Raw genomic sequence first — 16963 nt, 5'->3', positions numbered from 1 at the left:
TTTTCTGCGCCGGCTCGGTCCCCGTTTGAGAGTGTTTTCTTGTTACCTGAAAATGACCTCCCCAGAGCCCCGGAGGAAAACACAGCGATAATGCCAGCCGGCGTCTAATGAAAGCGCGTCGGCGTCCACATGCGCCGCGACCGGCCAGGACCAACGATGAGCCGTCCATCAGCTGTCTGAAAACCACGCCACGATTGCCGCCAGACACGACTTGGCTTTCGTGCGTCGTAAGTGGCGCCGGTTTTTTCTGCGGCCCGTGCGGTCTCCGACGGCGATCGGCGCCCTCCCGGGTCGATCGGAAGACGCCCTGGGCCGGCTGACCTGTGACCCTTGGGTCGATGATCGCACCGGCGGCTCGCAGGACTCGACGCTCGGCGCAGAGCCTGAACCTCTCCATTCTGTCCATTTGGCGTAGTGCTGATGTGAGCTAAGACATGGTCGATGGGGAATGTGGACATAACTGTCCCTAGTGTCGATGGGTTCCAGGCCCCAGTGACTTTTGAACAGATTAGGATTTTTTTATCATTTTCCATGTAAAACAAAGTAGCAATAAGAATATGAGACCCCAGTAATCTGCGGCGTGTAATCACACTCCTGGTGGGCCTCGGCTCACCGCCGACGGTAGGCGACCTGACCTGCCAGTGACTATTTAGGCCGCAGTGAGCGATGACACAGGTCGTGTTTACGATAGCGCTGGCGCATCTGCAGTGAGAAATGTGAGCCGCGGGTTCGCGGGTCCTGCAGCGGATGTTACCGGCAAGATTATACGTTCTGTCGATAGGCGATGACGCCAACTGTTTATGCCGCTTGTAGAAACATGACTCGCTGGATGTGTATCGTTATGTATTTATGTACATAATCTCGCGATGCTAGAGCATGAATGCGCGCCTAGAGAGGCAAGGGCAGCCGACAATTTTCGTTACGGTAGTTTTGTTAGGCATTTTGTTGCAATCACAAAAGAGGAAACAGACCTTTTCGTCGTCATACATCTACGCATAAAATAAACCATGGATGTTTCGATGCATTAAGCATTACTCTCAGTCACCTCAAATAAATTTCCAATCGAATTATGCTTCGTAATTTAAACAATAAGATGACTTTGCCAAACGCACGCATGACCAGAAAAGTCGTTTGCTGTCAGAAATATTCGACCCCTCCACAGCAGCTCATATTTGTTCGCAAGGCCCGGCCATCACCTGTCCGGTTAAATGTACATTATTTTGCTACCCTTGCGTGCTCTCCATCCACGCAAAACAGCTTGTGCAACAAATTACAAGTTTCGTTGGAGCCTGGTTGCGGGAACACCCGCCGATTCCATGTTGAGACACCAAGAGACGCAAGTCGCGAGGCCACGAAACCAAGCAAGATCATGCGTGTGTCAATGTGACTTTACGAAGAACTCAGACACCGAGACTATATGGCGTCGCCTGTCTCTCACCCTGACAGGAAAGGCGGGTAACGCGGGGAATCGAGCCCTGCACCTGAGGTTGCCCAGACGGGCAGCTTACTAACCCAGATCATACAGATCTGCTGTTCAAGATCACCCGGTATTTACCCACCCGGTTGTGTCGATGGAAATACAGAGGGTTGGTTAAAATTATTCGTAAATTTCAAACATGTTGCACATTTTACGATTACCGTTACTGATATTTTTCTCGACTTCTGATGCCCTCTGCAGCACGACAAACAGGAGCACAACAGGTCTCTAACACACTCCGCAGCACCAAATTGTAAGCCAAGCATGCATGCCAGGCCTACCATTCGACCCCAAACTGGGACGTTTCTTGCAGGCGACGACTCCTATGTCCTCTGCTGTCTGGATAAATCAAACCAAGACTTAGGACAGATCCACGCCCACAATGGCACACCAATGCTACTGCACTATATCGCGGCAGGATTGGTGACGGCGGCATAACTTCCATGAGGTGTCAAGTGATTGACGCCTGCTGAACAGTTCCCAGCCTGTGTCGTCGATCACGCTTCGTTGTGCGTGCTTTGGTCAGTGTAAACATTTCAGGAACCAGTTTCGATCATATATGTATAGTAATATATATATATATATATATATATATAGATATACATATATTAATATATTAATATACATATATATATAATATATATAATATATATATATATATACATATAATAGTTATATATATATATAATCTATATACTATATTATATTATATTCTCTCTCTCTCTTCCTCTCTCTCCCTCTCCTCTCTCTCCTCTCTCTCTCTCCTCCTCTCTCTCCTCTCTCTCTCTCCTCTCTCTCTCTCTCTCTCTCTCTCTCTCTCTCTCTCTCTCTCTCCTCTCTCTCTCTCTTCTCTTTCTCTCATCGTCTCAGCCCTCTCTCTCCTCTTGTGTCAACATGTTAACGTGTCTCAGAAAGACGCACTATCTGATTAATCATGGAGTGGCGTAGGCAACAACCCAGTGGGGTCAGGCTCACACGGGGCTAGGCCAAAATGTAATAGTGTTGTTTGTGCGTCGGTTATGTGTCATTTGAGCCTAATTTCGTTTTTCAAAAGTATTGCTGTTACTGTCTTGAACATAAATACCAAAGCTATTGACTTCGAGTCCTTTGAGGACTCATTCGGTTTTCCTGAGCGTTGCAAGGCAATCTTTTGCGCACGCGCGTGCGCCAAACTGTCCCGGGCACCACACGAGCTGCAATAAATGTCCCTGTGGCTCACACCGCCGCCCTTGCTTCAGGAGTAACCCTCAACGGTACGGACATCACGTTCTCGCCCGTGAGGCGGCACCACATGGCCGTGTACCTGTGCATCGCCTCCAACGGCTACCCTCCCTCCGTCTCCAAACGGATTGTGCTCCAGGTCCAGTGTGAGTGGTGTGATTGTGCTCCGAGGCCAGTGTGGGCGGTGTGATTGTGCTCCGAGGCCAGTGTGGGCGGTGTGATTGTGCTCCGAGGGCAGTGTGGGCGGTGTGCTTGTGCTCCGAGGGCAGTGTGGGCGGTGTGATTGTGCTCCGAGGGCAGTGTGAGTGGTGTGATTGTACTCCGAGGCCAGTGTGAGTGGTGTGATTGTGCTCCGAGGCTAGTGTGAGTGGTGTGATTGTGTTCCGAGGGCAGTGTGAGTGGTGTGATTGTGCTCCGAGGCCAATGTGAGTGGTGTGATTGTGCTCCGAGGCCAGTGTGAGTGGTGTAATTGTGCTCCGAGGCCAGTGTGTGAGTGGTGTGATTGTGCTCCGAGGCCAGTGTGAGTGGTGTGATTGTGCTCCGAGGCCAGTGTGTGAGTGGTGTGATTGTGCTCCGAGGCCAGTGTGAGTGGTGTGATTGTGCTCCGAGGCCAGTGCAAACGGCTTGATTGCGTTCCAGGTTCAGTGTAACTTGGTTGGATGGTGATTGGCCCAGAGGGGATGGCTGGTTGCGTTTCAGGCTAGTTCAGATGGTTTGACTGTTGTAAGTGCAGTGCCAGGGGACTGGGATTCACTGTCGCAGCGTGGCGGCGCGGCTTCGGGGCAGGTCTGGCGCGAGCAAGCAGGTCGCCAGCGCGATCGCTTGAGCATCAGTGTGAACTTTCTGCGCGTCTCTTGAGGACAGAGCACAGTACTCGAGTGCAGGCCTCAGCCTCGCCAGGTGTGCCTAAAGGTAGCCCCGGTACCAGCGCCGATTTGCTGTACTTTGATGTGTGTTGGTGTCGGAGCAGTGCGACAGCCAATTTTCTTTAATTTGGATGCACCAGCTCCACAATGGCCATTCAGATGTAATGAATATGCAGGTCTTTATGGTGAAAAGGGATGTGATCGACAGCTTACCTTACATCTACACCGGCTGCTCACGTTATGGATGAGAAGCCTGATGTGTGGGCACCGTATCTATCCACGTACGGATACTCATTAGCTTTACGAATAGGAGCTTGGGCGTGGTCATAATATGGACAATCCCTATTATCAAGTACATAGCCACCGCCTGTGCCTTATCCCACCACGTGCCGGAGCTGGTTAACACGTGCGCGTTTGGCAGTCGCGCCGATGGTGAACGTGTCGGCGCCGCTGCTCCGGGCGGCCAAGGGTTTGCCCGTCAGCCTGCGCTGCGACACAGAGGCGCACCCCAGATCAGTGGCCTACTGGGTCAAGGCCAACTCCGGGGTCGTGGCCTCAGGTACGACCAATCAGTGGTGGCGGCGCAGTATCTGCGGCTGAGCGCCTGCTGCGCATTTGAAATAAAGCTGAGCAAACATTACGGGGTTGAAATCAATGCTGCCAGATCCACCATGCGTTGTGACAGAAATGCTGCCACTATCTACCATGCGTTGTAACACAAATGCTGCCACTATCCACCATGCGTTGTGACAGAAATGCTGCCGCTATCTACCATGTGCTGTGACAGAAATGCTGCCGCTATCTGCCATGCGTTGTGACAGAAATGCTGCCGCTATCTTCCATGCGTTGAGTGCGTTCACAGTATAGTATATAGAGGCGAGAGACGAACGTAGCAGAACGCATGCTGGGCTGCGATTGTAATGCTCTCCCAAAATAACATCGTTGTCACCGTTTTGGATCCGCAGGGTCCAAGTACGAGGAGGAGGAAATTGTGCAGGGTTACAAGCTAACCATGCAGCTGAAGATATTCAAGGTGGACGGTGCCGACTTCACGTCTTACAAATGTGTCGTGAAAAACCCACTAGGAGAAGCGGAAGGCACCATACGCTTAGCAGGTGGGTTTCGACTGTCATGTCTCTGGTTGTATTCGATAAACGTTATCAGTTGGCAGACCTATTCAGTATTATGCCAGTATCTTGCTGCCTCCCCCGAATGGTGCCGAGACCTCTAGTTACGGAGGTAATCAAACACTTCGCATATTATGACCGGCATATTTGTAGGAGGTCTAAAATATCATCAACACATTCAACGAGACGCTTCCAATTCTGACAATGGCCGTGATCTGAGATTTCATTTCGCGGTGTCGAAGTCTCTTTTTCCCTGCACCACTGAATTGGTAAGTGAACGCCGTGCCATGTGGTGGCATGTGCACAGGCGCGTTTAAGGTCGACTGGCGTGTACCGTTGCTGTACTTCTGACTGGGTGGTGAGGTGACTGGCCGCACTTCGGGGCTGGTCGCCACAGGTGAGAGTGAGCTCACCCCGGGGCTGGTCGCCATAGGTGAGAGTGAGCTCACCCCAGGGCTGGTCGCCATAGGTGAGAGTAAGTACACCCCAGGGCTGGCCGTCACAGGTGAGAGTGAGCTCACCCCGGGACTGGTCGTCTCAGGTGAGAGTAAGCGCACCCCGGGGCTGGCCGTCTCAGGTGAGAGCGAGTTCACCACGGGAATGGCCGTCTCAGGTGAGAGTAAGTGCGCCCCGGACCTGCCGTCACTGGTGAGAGTGAGCTCACCACGGGGCTGGTCGTCTCAGGTGAGAGCAAGCTCACCCCAAGGCTGCTGGTCTCAGGTGAGAACGAGCGCACTCCGGGGCTGGCCATCACAGGTGAGAGTGAGCTCACCACGGGGCTGGTCGTCTCAGGTGAGAGCGAGCTCACCCCAAGACTGCTGGCCTCAGGTGAGAACGAACGCACCCCGGGGCTGGCCGTCTCAGGTGACAGTGAGCGCACCCAGATGAGCACCCGAGGCCGCCTCGGACGCCGCCCACCGGCGTCTATCGATTTACGGTTAAGCAGCGGTGATCACAGTACAGACACTTTCCATTAGTTGACACGAGAGTCGCAGATTTACGGTCCATTTGCGCCGAGCCGACCGGCCGTCCTGGTGTCACGAGAGAGCCCCGGCCGCGCCGCCCGGTCAGAAGCGCGCTCTTTCAAGTTAATCGGTGTGTTTCGGGCGGCGCGGCCGTGCGATGATCGGTGACGGCGGGTCGGCACGACACTGCTGGCCGAGCCGCGGAGTCGGCCGCGCCGCGCCGTGCTGTTGTGGTGCAGCCGAATTTTAGCGGAGCTGGTGCGAGATTGGAGACTGGAGGAAGTGTCTCGCAGCCTGGTCTGTGGGTGACACTGGGCTGTTTATATCCATTGTTTCAGTTGGACCTTTGTGCGATGCCTACTCGTACTTGAAAAAGCCACCTCAGAAATTGCAATCAGTTTTTAAAGAACAAAATTTCAAGCTTTAACTCCTGACGAAAAACGGGCCGTTTTAGCTATCGGAACACGTTATACGGACACTTTTCATTAGGACTTGAACGCAAAAACCCACGCCATACCCTGCAGAAAGGTGACCGAACTTGGGCATCGTCACGCTCTTGACCTTTGAATTGGGTTTGTGGCGGCGCGGGAGCCGTTACGCCTAGGACCGTTCTACAGGCTGCTAACCGTGGAATCACTGGCCATGAAGTCCAGGCATGATTGGTGATGGAAGTAGGTCAACGAACACCATTCCGTGAGGTAGATATTTTCCATAACCCCATTTTACGAAGAAAAAGCGCATGCCCTACGGAAACTTCACACAGGAGGCATCAAAGACCCTCACCCCAAAAACATTTCGTGCCACTGATGAATGAACTCGGACGTTGTCGTACACCCCTAAGCGGAGTGCGGCGCCGGCAGAGCGTCAGCCGACGCCGGAGGAGCGGGTGGCGCTGCGCTCCGACTCGCGCGAGGAGGAGGCGCGCCGGCAGCGGGAGCGGCAGGCGCAGCTGGAGGCGGAGGAGCGGCGCCGCGAGCAGCGCCGGCTGGAGGAGAGCCGCCGCCAGCGGGACCGGCAGGCTGCGCGGCCCGACCCGGCGCGTCCCGACCACACCGACCAGCAGCACCGCCGACCCCAGACAGGTCAGCAGGCCCGGGCCAAACACGGGGCCGCCGACGGCATGGGGCGGGCTACGGGGGTCGCGCCGCTGGCAAGTAGGACAGTGGCATTGTAAGACATGAATACTATCTCGTCTATTTACGGTGCGATGTCGTATTCACATTATCAGTTGTCATTCTTTGCCGAATCATTCTTGAATGTCACGTGGTCGTCAGTTTGGGGTCAACGCTGGATCGTTAATATCTGTCATCAGACAGGAGATCATGTCCCACTATCCCCAAAACAATGAAATTGGTGAACTTCTGAGCGTATGCGCAGTGTTGTAGGTCATAAGGGGGCTGGCATGTAGACAAACTCGCGGAAGTGCCAGAATGCATCACTGGTACCGACCTTACCTCGCTTGCTGACCTCGGCAGACATCGACACCAGCGTGGGCGTGAGCGAGCCGGCCGAGCCGCCGGGCCCGCCAGCCTTTAGCTCAGCTCCGCGCAGCCGGCCGGCCGGGCCCGACACACGGCTGCTGCTGCTGCCGCTGCTGCTGTCGCCGCTGCTGCTGTCGCTGCTGGCGGCTGAGCAGCTCGCCTGCTAGTGACAGGCCACGCCGTGCCCGAGAGCGGTGCCAGGCAGCGGACGCCACCGATTTGGCCACTGCGGACCGCTATCCACGGAGGGCTGCCCCCCCCCCCCCCCCCCCCCACCAAGCCACATCAATTGGAGGACGAGCTGCCCCCTGGGGAAGCAGCTGCGAGGCGGAGGGTGTACCTCCGCCCTGGGTATTTGCCTGAGATCGGCCAGTAGGATGGCCGCGGTTGAGGCGGTTCTTTGGGCTACAGGCAACTCGTGCTATTCCATAATCCAGTCAGTCCCAAGGAAACGGACTACCCTCATGCATTCCGCAACAAGAGAGGCATTTCTCGTTTTGTCAGTTAAGGCAACAAGGAGATCGCTCCTCAGCATGGGGCGAGGGATAGCCAGCGAATGGCTCGTTTCACCCGTAAGCATATGCGCACGCCTCTGAAGCACCAACCATTTCGTTGATCAGTGGACCGGGCGGCCACGGGCTGCAACGGCCCAAGTTCCGTCAGACTGTGGACACCGTCGCCAAAGTCATAGCAGTCAGCGGATGACATCAGCTCCTTAAGCCACGCATGCAGAAGGCAGGCTCCGAAGTTGGGGCGGTCATTTGGCGAAATATGTTCTTGGAAGTCGGAGAAGATTGAGAGCAGAAGGGCTGTTAAGCCGGGATGGTGAGAAAGGCAAACCCTTCGAAAGCCATGGTATCACCAACGTCAGAAACGCGTGCGAGGTAGAAACAGTCAGGGACCAACCAGTTCAAAAGTCCTAAAGGGGAAGAGAATACATATATCCCTGGTCATGAAGCTTAGTGGAACATGTCCCCAGGGCCAGTGCGACGTTTGGTGGTATCGGTAGAACCTGTGGCCTCATGTTTCCCGGACAGAGGGGTTTAAGGATAACTATTTGGGGCAAAGAAGGCAGAATGAACCTTTCAGGCCTGAAGCGCCCTGATGCATGAACACAAGTCTCGCGCTCCAGTTTTTCAGTCCGGCGAATCTTTTCGCGGTCGAGTTGGTGTCCAATCGGTTTGACGGTTCCGGTTCGAACCGGTTTAATGGTTCCGGTTCGAACCGGTTTAATGGTTCCGGTTCGAACCGGTTTTGCATGAGGATATGGAATCGGCGTTCAAAGGCACTTACGAAAGCTTCGGTGTATCGGTGATATAATGGGTGTCAGGCTGCACCACCCTACGCTTAGCCGGGTTGAGGCAAGTCTAAAAGAGATTGTAAGCATAACTGTTGTTGAAGGGCATACCCCATACATTGTAGATGACATTTCATCGAAGGCTGTAGTTCCTCTCCCAGTCGCGTCTGGTGGCTTTGGCGGTGCTACGTGCGAGCGCGAGCCGTTCGCTGAACACTTTTGGGGATGCACAAAGCACATGGAGGCTGCTGGTAGGAAATTTGAGGTTGACGCCCATTCCATTCTGTCAAACTAGAATTTGTTTTACGAATTGTTTTTAGAATTATTAATTATTTTTATATTTTATTAATTACTTTTAGAAGACGAACTTTGTATACTTTTGTACAGCATTGTCAGACTACGCTAGAAAATCAGTAATATAACGGTCGGATTCATTCTTTCCGTACAGAAGAACGTGGTTATGTGCGCACGTCGGCATACACTTGCGCCGGTATGTTTGTTCATTTTGTCATTCGCTAGTGTTTGTTAGTCTCGTGTCTCTGCGACGCCGGACCGTTGAGCTGTGGAACCGGTTTCGACCATTGTTTTCCACGTGTTCGCGCAGTTTTAAAATGACATTTTCCGTTCCCATCCCAAAGGGAGGGGCAATCGCGATGATTTACAAGGTTGCACGAACAACCAATCTGTCCAAAAGGTTTGTATCACAACGAGTAACAGTTTGTGCACCACGAGTTTCAAGGAATTTCGCGTATTGTCGCTGAAAACCGTGTGAACTTAATATCGATGGTTGCAAAGACACTTCCTTTTAGAAAGCATGACAGCTTGACCAGGTTCGACTGGGCCTGGCTAGCCCAGAAAGCTCGTGTTACACATTTTATCGATTTAATTAGGACTGATTTGGCCTACGGCTTCGCTTATAACATTATCCTGAAAGATAAGTGCATGACCTGACAGCTTTACATGCCTGTTTCCAATCTGAAGTGCGCCCGGTGTGATGATCTACCGAATGGCATGACTCCTGTGTTTTGTGCATCCCGAAGGGTTCGAGCCACCATCCCCGGTCAGAAGCCGGGGTCTTGTCCGCAGGCGGCGGGACCGTCGGCCGGGCGAGAGCCGTTATCGATGTTACTGTTCATGGAAGGGAGACTCATTGCGACGGGGAGGGGCCCTTTGGCGCCTCGTTACCGGGAGTTACGGCGCCGAAGCGTGCAGCCAGCTTGACGGCGCTGAGTGCTGTGCAGGTGGGCTCGCTCGCTCGCGCGGCGACGACTGTGGCTCGGAACCGTGAATGATTTGTTGGCACTTCGAAACCGTCGGAGATGCGGCGTTGGTTTCTGAGCCACGGCGCACCGCTGCTGCCAGGATAAGCTGTAGGCAGTGACACTAGTCACTAGGAACCGGCCGTCACCGGGGACGCCAGCCACCGGGACCGGCCGTCACCAGTGACACCAGTCACCGGGATCGGCCGTCACCGGGGACAGCTCTCAGCAGGACAGACGTCACCAGGGACAGCTCTCAGCAGGGCAGACGTCACCACGGTCAGCCGTCAACGGGGATACCTGTCACTAGAGTTGGCCGTCACCACTCAGCTGCTATCAGGGGGCGGTGGTCACCGACAGCAGTTCTGTGGGCTGGACGCCAGGGCGGTTCGTCGGAGTCCGCCTATATCCGGTCGGTGTGTTACCCCGCGCGGCTGCTGTTATGCGATGTGTGCGTCTGCTTCTCCAGTGCGTTTTGTTCAGCCTCCGCGGGCAGCCGAACGCTCAAGCGCCGGCCGGCCCAATGCCCTGTTTAACATGTGCAAATACAGCCGCCGTCCCAACGCGGCGTTTCTCGGAGCATCGGTGGAAGTGCGGAGGGCGTCCTGGGCGCTGGGAAACGCAGCACCGCGGCTGTTGGGATGGGGCGACAAATCATATTTAGGTGGCCTTCGTCTTCAATGAAGTTATAGGATCGACCTTAACACACGCCAGCTGTTTGGGCATACGATGATGTGCAGGAGGCGAATGTAGGCGTCAACTCTGGACGGCCAATGCGCGCACATGGGGGATGTCACCGAGACATGCTGATGTGGCCAAGCTGCCGAAAACGTATCTCTCACTGACAAGCGTACAATGATTCACATGCTATACAGTCTGCAAGCCTTCTATTCCACACCAGAGGCGTAACCTAACCGTTCAGCATGGTTGCTGTTCGAAGTTTTTAAGACATGGGACATTTTTATATGACATTACCTGCATTACCTGCGTAACTTTCGATGCTATTGATAGCTTTACATGAGAGCAACTTCTATTTCGAACGTTATCAAGGGTATTCCCGGGGCGTATCGCCGGACGCGGCCCTGCCCGCCGGCAGGCCGGCAGCCACCGGGCCCTCCCCTCCCTCCCCTCTCTCCCTCCTGCTGCTGCGGTTCATCGCACCCACTGCAGGCCCGTGCGCGCGCGGCGCAGCTTTCAATAACTGGCATGCTTCCGCGGGAGCACGAGGGTCAGCCGACATTGATCGACGCCAATAGCCATTGTTAGCGGCGAATAATGACGGCGGCAATCGTCGCTAATGATACAATCCGTGGGTGCGCCGCCGTGAAAGGGTGCGGCGACACAGGGGCCTGGGCGTGGTCACCGCGGATCCGGCGGGCGTGAGAGCAGACCGACGCCGTCGGCAACGGGGCGTGGCCTGTCCCCGACAGGTGCACAGTGCGCTTGGGGTTACAGGTATTTTTGCAGACAGCGTAACAAGCTCCATTTTCGATGGGGGTAGATCAAACAGCTTCTACCGAAGAAGATCCATGAACAATCGGGTTCTTGGCTTCCGAATATCCAAGGCTCTGGACTCAGACATCTGAGACACAGAACAGGTCTTCCAAATTCCAGGATCTGCTTCCGGAGGTTCACATATCGACACATCTGAACGCGGAGCCCACCCACTGATTCCGAGGAAGCCGTAGTGTCCAGTGAACACCTGCCCCTCTCCTTGGAGACTGTCCACTCTTATTTCACTGTGCTTGCGGACCCACATCCAGTTCGTCCTCTGCCGCTCCTGCCGGCTGGTCACCCCACCGGGACCGGTGACGTATTTCCGGCCCCATCAGCGGCCCGCTGCGGCCGCGTCTGGCCGCAGCGTGCGTCAAATCGGCGCCATCGGGCGGCGGATTTGGCCCGTCGGCGCCGGCCCGGGTGCCGTGCAGTCCACGCTGCCAGCCGTAACTCGGCCGGCCGGTCCGCCTGTTAATCCTGTCACACGGCCGGGTCGCCTCGGCCGCGCCGGTCACGTTAGTTACAGTCGGCGCCCCATACGCCTCAGATCGAGGTGGCACCGGCGCCGGGGACGCGGCGCATTCTCACGACCTGATTACGGCCACGCTGCAGCGGCCGGCGGCGCCCGGTGCTATGAATGGCAATGGCCTCATTGACCAGACAATATGCGGCACAATGTTTATGAAATTAGAGTAAATCGTGACTGTTTCGGCGCAGATGTGTGCGGCAGGGACCGGGGACGAGCACCACTGAACCAATCGTGTCCGCTCTCGAAATTACGGGCGCACTCGGAGCGGCGCTGCCTCCGAATGGCACACAAGTCCGGAACACGTCACCGCCAGCCGAGCCACGGGAATGCGCGCCGCCGCCGACACCGGGGCTGTCAGCGTCCAGCAGACACCAGCCCCACCAAGCAATGGTATATATTTGGAAGATTGTTCGTCTGGTCCCGTGTTACAAACGCCACTCAGCCACACGCACACGCGCACTCCCACACGCGTCCTGACTTCGTCCAACGACCAGGCCTTCAAGGCGCACTCTCCCACACGCGGCCAAGATAAAAGCGCACACAGCAGAGACGGGCCCCTACCACCACCGCTCGCGCAGCCCGCTCCGGCGGCCGCCGCGGCGCCGCACCCGCCCGCGCCCCGGCAGGCCGATGCATTATGAGATGAGCGCGCCGCGCGGCCGCAGGAGAGCGCGGCCGACTGTTAGTACAACGGAGCCGCCCGCCGCCGCGGCACAAGTCCGGATTAAAGGAACGCGTTAACATGTCGCTCTGATAAAACACACACGCGCGCGCGGGCTCGCGGCGGCCGCCTATCGCTTCCGCCGCCGCCGCTTGGTTTTGTTCTCGTTCGGCTCGACACCGGAGGCGGGGCTGGGCGACCTCTCCTGAAATGGTGGCGCCGGTCAGCAGTGCGCGCGCGCGACACAGCAGCCATCCTACGCGTGGCGAGCAGGTGGTCAGCCGACACCAGCGATGACACATGTTTGGCATCGATCTCGTCTAGTTGTCAGGCGAGAGACAGTCTTGTTCTAAATGCGTGAACTGTCGATCAAAAGCGTGATCTGCTCATACGCAGACTTGGGACTGTCTTTGCTGCTACACACGTATGTAATCATTCGATAGCATCCAAACCTGCCACCGACAGGAGCGGAACGCTGAGTCAGGCATCAAGTATATCTCTGATGCCCCACGTTATCAAGCGTCATACACAGTCCTGGCTCTTCTCCTCCGCGCCATGTCCGGAGCCGACCATGGCGCCGGCTACCCCCGACCCTACCTCTCTCCCCTGCACCCTGGCGCCGGCTGTCTCCGACCCTGCCTCTGCCCCCTGCACCCTAACGCCGGCTGTCTCCGACTCTGCCTCTCTCGCCTGCACCCTGGCGCCGGCTGTCTCCGACCCTGCCTCTCTCGCCTGCACCCTGGCGCCGGCTGTCTCCGACCCTGCCTCTCTCGCCTGCACCTTGGCGCCGGCTGCCTCTGACCCTGCCTCTGCCCCCTGCACCCTAACGCCGGCTGTCTCCGGCCTTGCCTCTCTCCCCTGCACCCTGGCGCCGGCTGTCTCCGACCCTGCCTCTCTCCCCTGCACCCTGGCGCTGGCTGTCCCGGACCCTGCCCCTGTCCCCTAGACCCTGGCGATCACCAGACCTCACCTCTCCGCTGTCGTCCGAGTCCGTGCCGGTACTGTTGGCGTTGTTGTCGGCCGGCGCCGACACCGGGTTGTTGTCGCCGTCGACGGCGGCCGGCGGCTCGACCTCAGGCGTCTCTGTCAGCTCGCTCATCTTGCGGATCACGATCTGCGCCTGCAGCGCGTCCTGCCGGCCGGCGCGCGGCTCCCGTAAACGCGCGTGCGCGCGCCAAAACCGCCTCCCACCCGACACGCGTCCGGGCGAGCTGTTTCTCAGCACAGGATCGGCGGCTGCCCGGGGTCCTCACTCAGTGGATGAGTGCGTTTTCATAAATGCGCGTACTGCAACTGGACCCAAGTTCCCCACAAAAACAGACAGGTCTCTCCCGTACACACCCACCAGGCAATTCACTACGAACGCTGGAATGCATCAGTGATAATGACCGGAAAATAAAGCGCATACAATATAGCTGCATGCTCAAAAAGTCCTTCAACATGTCTCGGGGATCGAAACCCGGTATGACTGCCTAAGACCCAGGTGTCGCTCCGCTGGCCATAGCACCGGATCACGCGTGAGCCGGGCCGGGAGAGGGCGGGCCTACCTGCTCGAGCGACTTAAGCCGCGCCTGCCGCCAGGCGGCGCGCTTCTCGGCCTGCAGCGCGCGCCACTCGGCCGGCGACATCTGTTGCTCGTCGGCGGAGGCTGCGTTTCCGGCACTCTCCCGCAGGCGGCGCTCGGCCTTGGCCGTCATCATGCGCGGCCGGTCGGCGGTGGCGGGCGCCTGCGCCGGGTGGCTGCCGGCGGAGCGCGGGTCACGCGGACAAGGCCGCGGCGGGGCACGGACGCCCGGCTGACGGCCGCACCGCCGCGGAGCCCAGACACGGCACCGCGGCCCGGGGACACCCTCAGCGGGCCGACTCGGACGGACTGTGAGCCGCTCACTCACGCGGATGTTGTGAGGCTTTAGTACGATAACGCGGCCGAGAATCGGCCGCTGAGTAGCAAGACAGCGATCCCAGATGTCCATTCGACGTGAATCGCTTGGCTTCTACCACGGCATGACAGGCCAGGAAATTGCGATTTGCATTTTACCTCAAACATAGTGTGACTGCTGGCTAACTGAAATATTTAATTACTGCTGTCATTTGATGGGCATTATGGACGACAGAGCCTGCTTAAGGCGTGAGCTACGCCGCCGCGAATTAAAGCAAGAGAGCACTCCATTGTAGTATTGTATCACATGTAAGAAGACACGCACCACAATCCTGGAGGCCAAAGAATTGCCAAGCTTATATTGCGCTAAGAACAAATATTCGTAAGCCATTCGTTTGCAATAAAGTTGAATAGAACGTTACGAAGTTTACGAATGCTCACACACAAGTGTTGCTGGGACATCTACCAGGGACAGTTCGTCGGGACGCGCGGCGCACCGCCCGGCCGACGCACACGCACATGGCTCGTCCGTCGCCACGGCGACCGCCTGCTTACCTGTCATGCTCCGAAGCGCCCAGCTCCTCGGCCAGCACGTGCACGCTGTTCTCGGCCGAGTCGGGTACCACCAGGTGGCCCTCGAGGTGGCTCTCAAACTCCTCGGCCGTCATCGTGCCGAACTTCTCCTCTGAAACAGGGCGGTGCGGGGTCAGAGCCGCCGCCGCCGCCCTGCCGGCGCCGGCGGCTCCAGGCAAGGCGGCGGGCCGCCTCACTGTCTGGACGGCGGCGAGGCTGTGGGCCGGTTGTCGAATGTGCATGCTGGCGAGTCGCATTCTGACACACAGCAATTGAAGCCGCCTGGCGTAGTACGAAAACTGCAAGCAAGGGACGCGATATAACAACAGATGGATGATGCAAAAAAGGGAAAACACTATCGAATAGCGAAAGATGAAAGCCTCATCAGGTCCACCCAGCGTACCTTCCTCCTGTCTCATCCGCTCCACTTCGTCGGAGCTCAAGAACGTAAACCGCTTCTCTGAAACATGCCGAGAGCATGCTTCTCAGACAGCGCATCGCAAACAGCGGCATCTTCAATCACAGGCGAAACCATAACAAGACGTGCAACATTACATGTGCATTCGTAACAAAGGAAGCACACACGAGAAACAAAGGCGCCTAGTCTCGCGCAGCCTCGAGGCGGCCATGTGCCGCGCGTTCCACTCCATTAGTTATGAAACACAGCCAGAACCATGCTTTCACTAGCCAAAATTACGACAAATACGTGCATTCGTATACCACACCAATTCCAGGGACCTTCTAACCAAACCCCGACCTGCAGCCCGTAGGAGCACATACACCACACACACATACACACAGCGTCCATCGCCCAGCTCACCGGCCTTGGGCGTGGGCTCCTTCTGAGAGCGCACTTCGGTCTCGAAGAACCGCTTCATGGCCGAGAACGTCATCGGCTGTGGGGAGGGGGTGTCGGCGGCCGGCGCCGGCCCCGGCTCCAGACGCTGCGCGCGCGGCCGGCAGTCAGAGGCGTCAGCCACGGTACGGATGGCGCGGTACACTTAAACACCGACCGTCCTCAGAGACTCGCCAATGGTGACCGTCACTGGCGCTGAGACTGGGCGCGCAGGCCAACATGACCCGGGAAAACCTTGAGCGGCTCGCGCCAACTGGACTAGACACCGCAAAACAGACACGCATGACCTTCCACGACTAGGCCCAACGTCAGAAATTGTGCGCAGCGGTGTTAAAAGTTCCGATGTTACACTGATAACTACTTCTACAGCTCTCATTTCTCCCAGTGCACGACGGCATCTTAGCATTCCGAGCTGGCACGCGCACCTGGACCCATGTCATCGGGACCAGTCCACGGCGTCGCTCTCGGCGGCCGCCCATCCCCGCCGGCTGCCGGCGGTCCTCACCTGAGCCTCTGGTGTGGCGACGACGGCGGTGACCGGCGCCTCGGACGGCGCCGTCCCGCGGCGGGGCGCCACGCGCGGCTTGGGCCCGATCGGCGGCTTGCTGGGTGTGCTGGGCGCTGCTGGCGCCGGCGCTGGCGCTGGCGCCGGCCGTCGGCTCCGGCTCCAGCTCCGGCTCCGGCTCCGGCTTCGGCTTCGGCTCCAGCTGAGCGACGATCGGCGAGGCGGCCGGACCAGGCGCCACGCGCAGGGCGGCGGGCGCAGCGGCAGGCTGGGCGTGCATGCCAAGGCGGGACGGCACGCACGGCAGCCAGTTAGACACACCGAACGACGCATGCGCGGCCGCCACGCCGGTTAGACCCGTTGAGGGCAGGACACGCAAGGGCCACGCCACATCCAGGACGGTTATCCCCGCGGGGTGCGGCGACGACAGCGAGCCTAAACTCAGGCGACGACGGGCTCAGTGGGGTACGGGCCCTGCTCTCGGGAGGGGCGGGGGACAGGACACGGACACAGCCACATTTTCAAGCGTTTCTGACAGATACGAATAAATTGCCACTCAGTTACGGTATACGACGAAAACGGGGAAGGAATGCCAATCTTTAAGAAACCAGTCAAAACATTCCAACGCACAATGTTTTATAGAATGCTTATACAAATGCATATACGAAATACTAACTACCAGCTCAGACATTTTCTTAACGCGGAGCTTTCATTTTTTTCATTTGGTTTTCGTTTTCGTCTTCCGCCCGAAAGACCCCTGCCATGACCTG

The 16963-nt window shown here is 57.1% G+C and overlaps 2 protein-coding genes across 3 annotated transcripts in view; one reads left to right on the top strand and one right to left on the bottom strand.

Moving 5' to 3' along the window:
• The window catches only part of LOC119099780 (lachesin), a 51968-nt gene extending 42160 nt beyond the window's left edge, over positions 1-9808 (top strand). Inside the window, exons 6-11 of the mRNA XM_037222852.1 lie at positions 2716-2844; positions 3986-4123; positions 4530-4679; positions 6517-6543; positions 7132-7151; positions 9797-9808. Coding sequence (XP_037078747.1) covers positions 2716-2844; positions 3986-4123; positions 4530-4679; positions 6517-6543; positions 7132-7151; positions 9797-9808 — 476 coding nt within the window. The remainder of the gene's footprint in view (positions 1-2715; positions 2845-3985; positions 4124-4529; positions 4680-6516; positions 6544-7131; positions 7152-9796) is intronic.
• A 2290-nt stretch (positions 9809-12098) lies between these two features.
• LOC119100733 (protein scribble homolog) lies at positions 12099-16337 on the bottom strand (the record flags this gene model as incomplete). Of its 2 annotated transcripts, XM_037223830.1 has the most annotated exon segments (7): positions 12099-12585; positions 13351-13512; positions 13928-14120; positions 14815-14944; positions 15236-15292; positions 15653-15776; positions 16194-16337. In XM_037223830.1, coding segments are annotated over 7 exon segments (885 nt in total), but the record flags the coding sequence as incomplete, so codon positions are not given.
• Positions 16338-16963: the final 626 nt, after the last annotated feature.

The sequence above is a fragment of the Pollicipes pollicipes genome, unplaced genomic scaffold (assembly GCF_011947565.3).
Source record: "Pollicipes pollicipes isolate AB1234 unplaced genomic scaffold, Ppol_2.1 Scaffold_4881;HRSCAF=5763_pilon_pilon_pilon, whole genome shotgun sequence".
In the NCBI taxonomy this organism is placed as follows: domain Eukaryota; kingdom Metazoa; phylum Arthropoda; class Thecostraca; order Pollicipedomorpha; family Pollicipedidae; genus Pollicipes; species Pollicipes pollicipes.
Note: the sequence above shows the minus strand (reverse complement) of the source record. Positions and strands in the feature narration are given on the sequence as shown.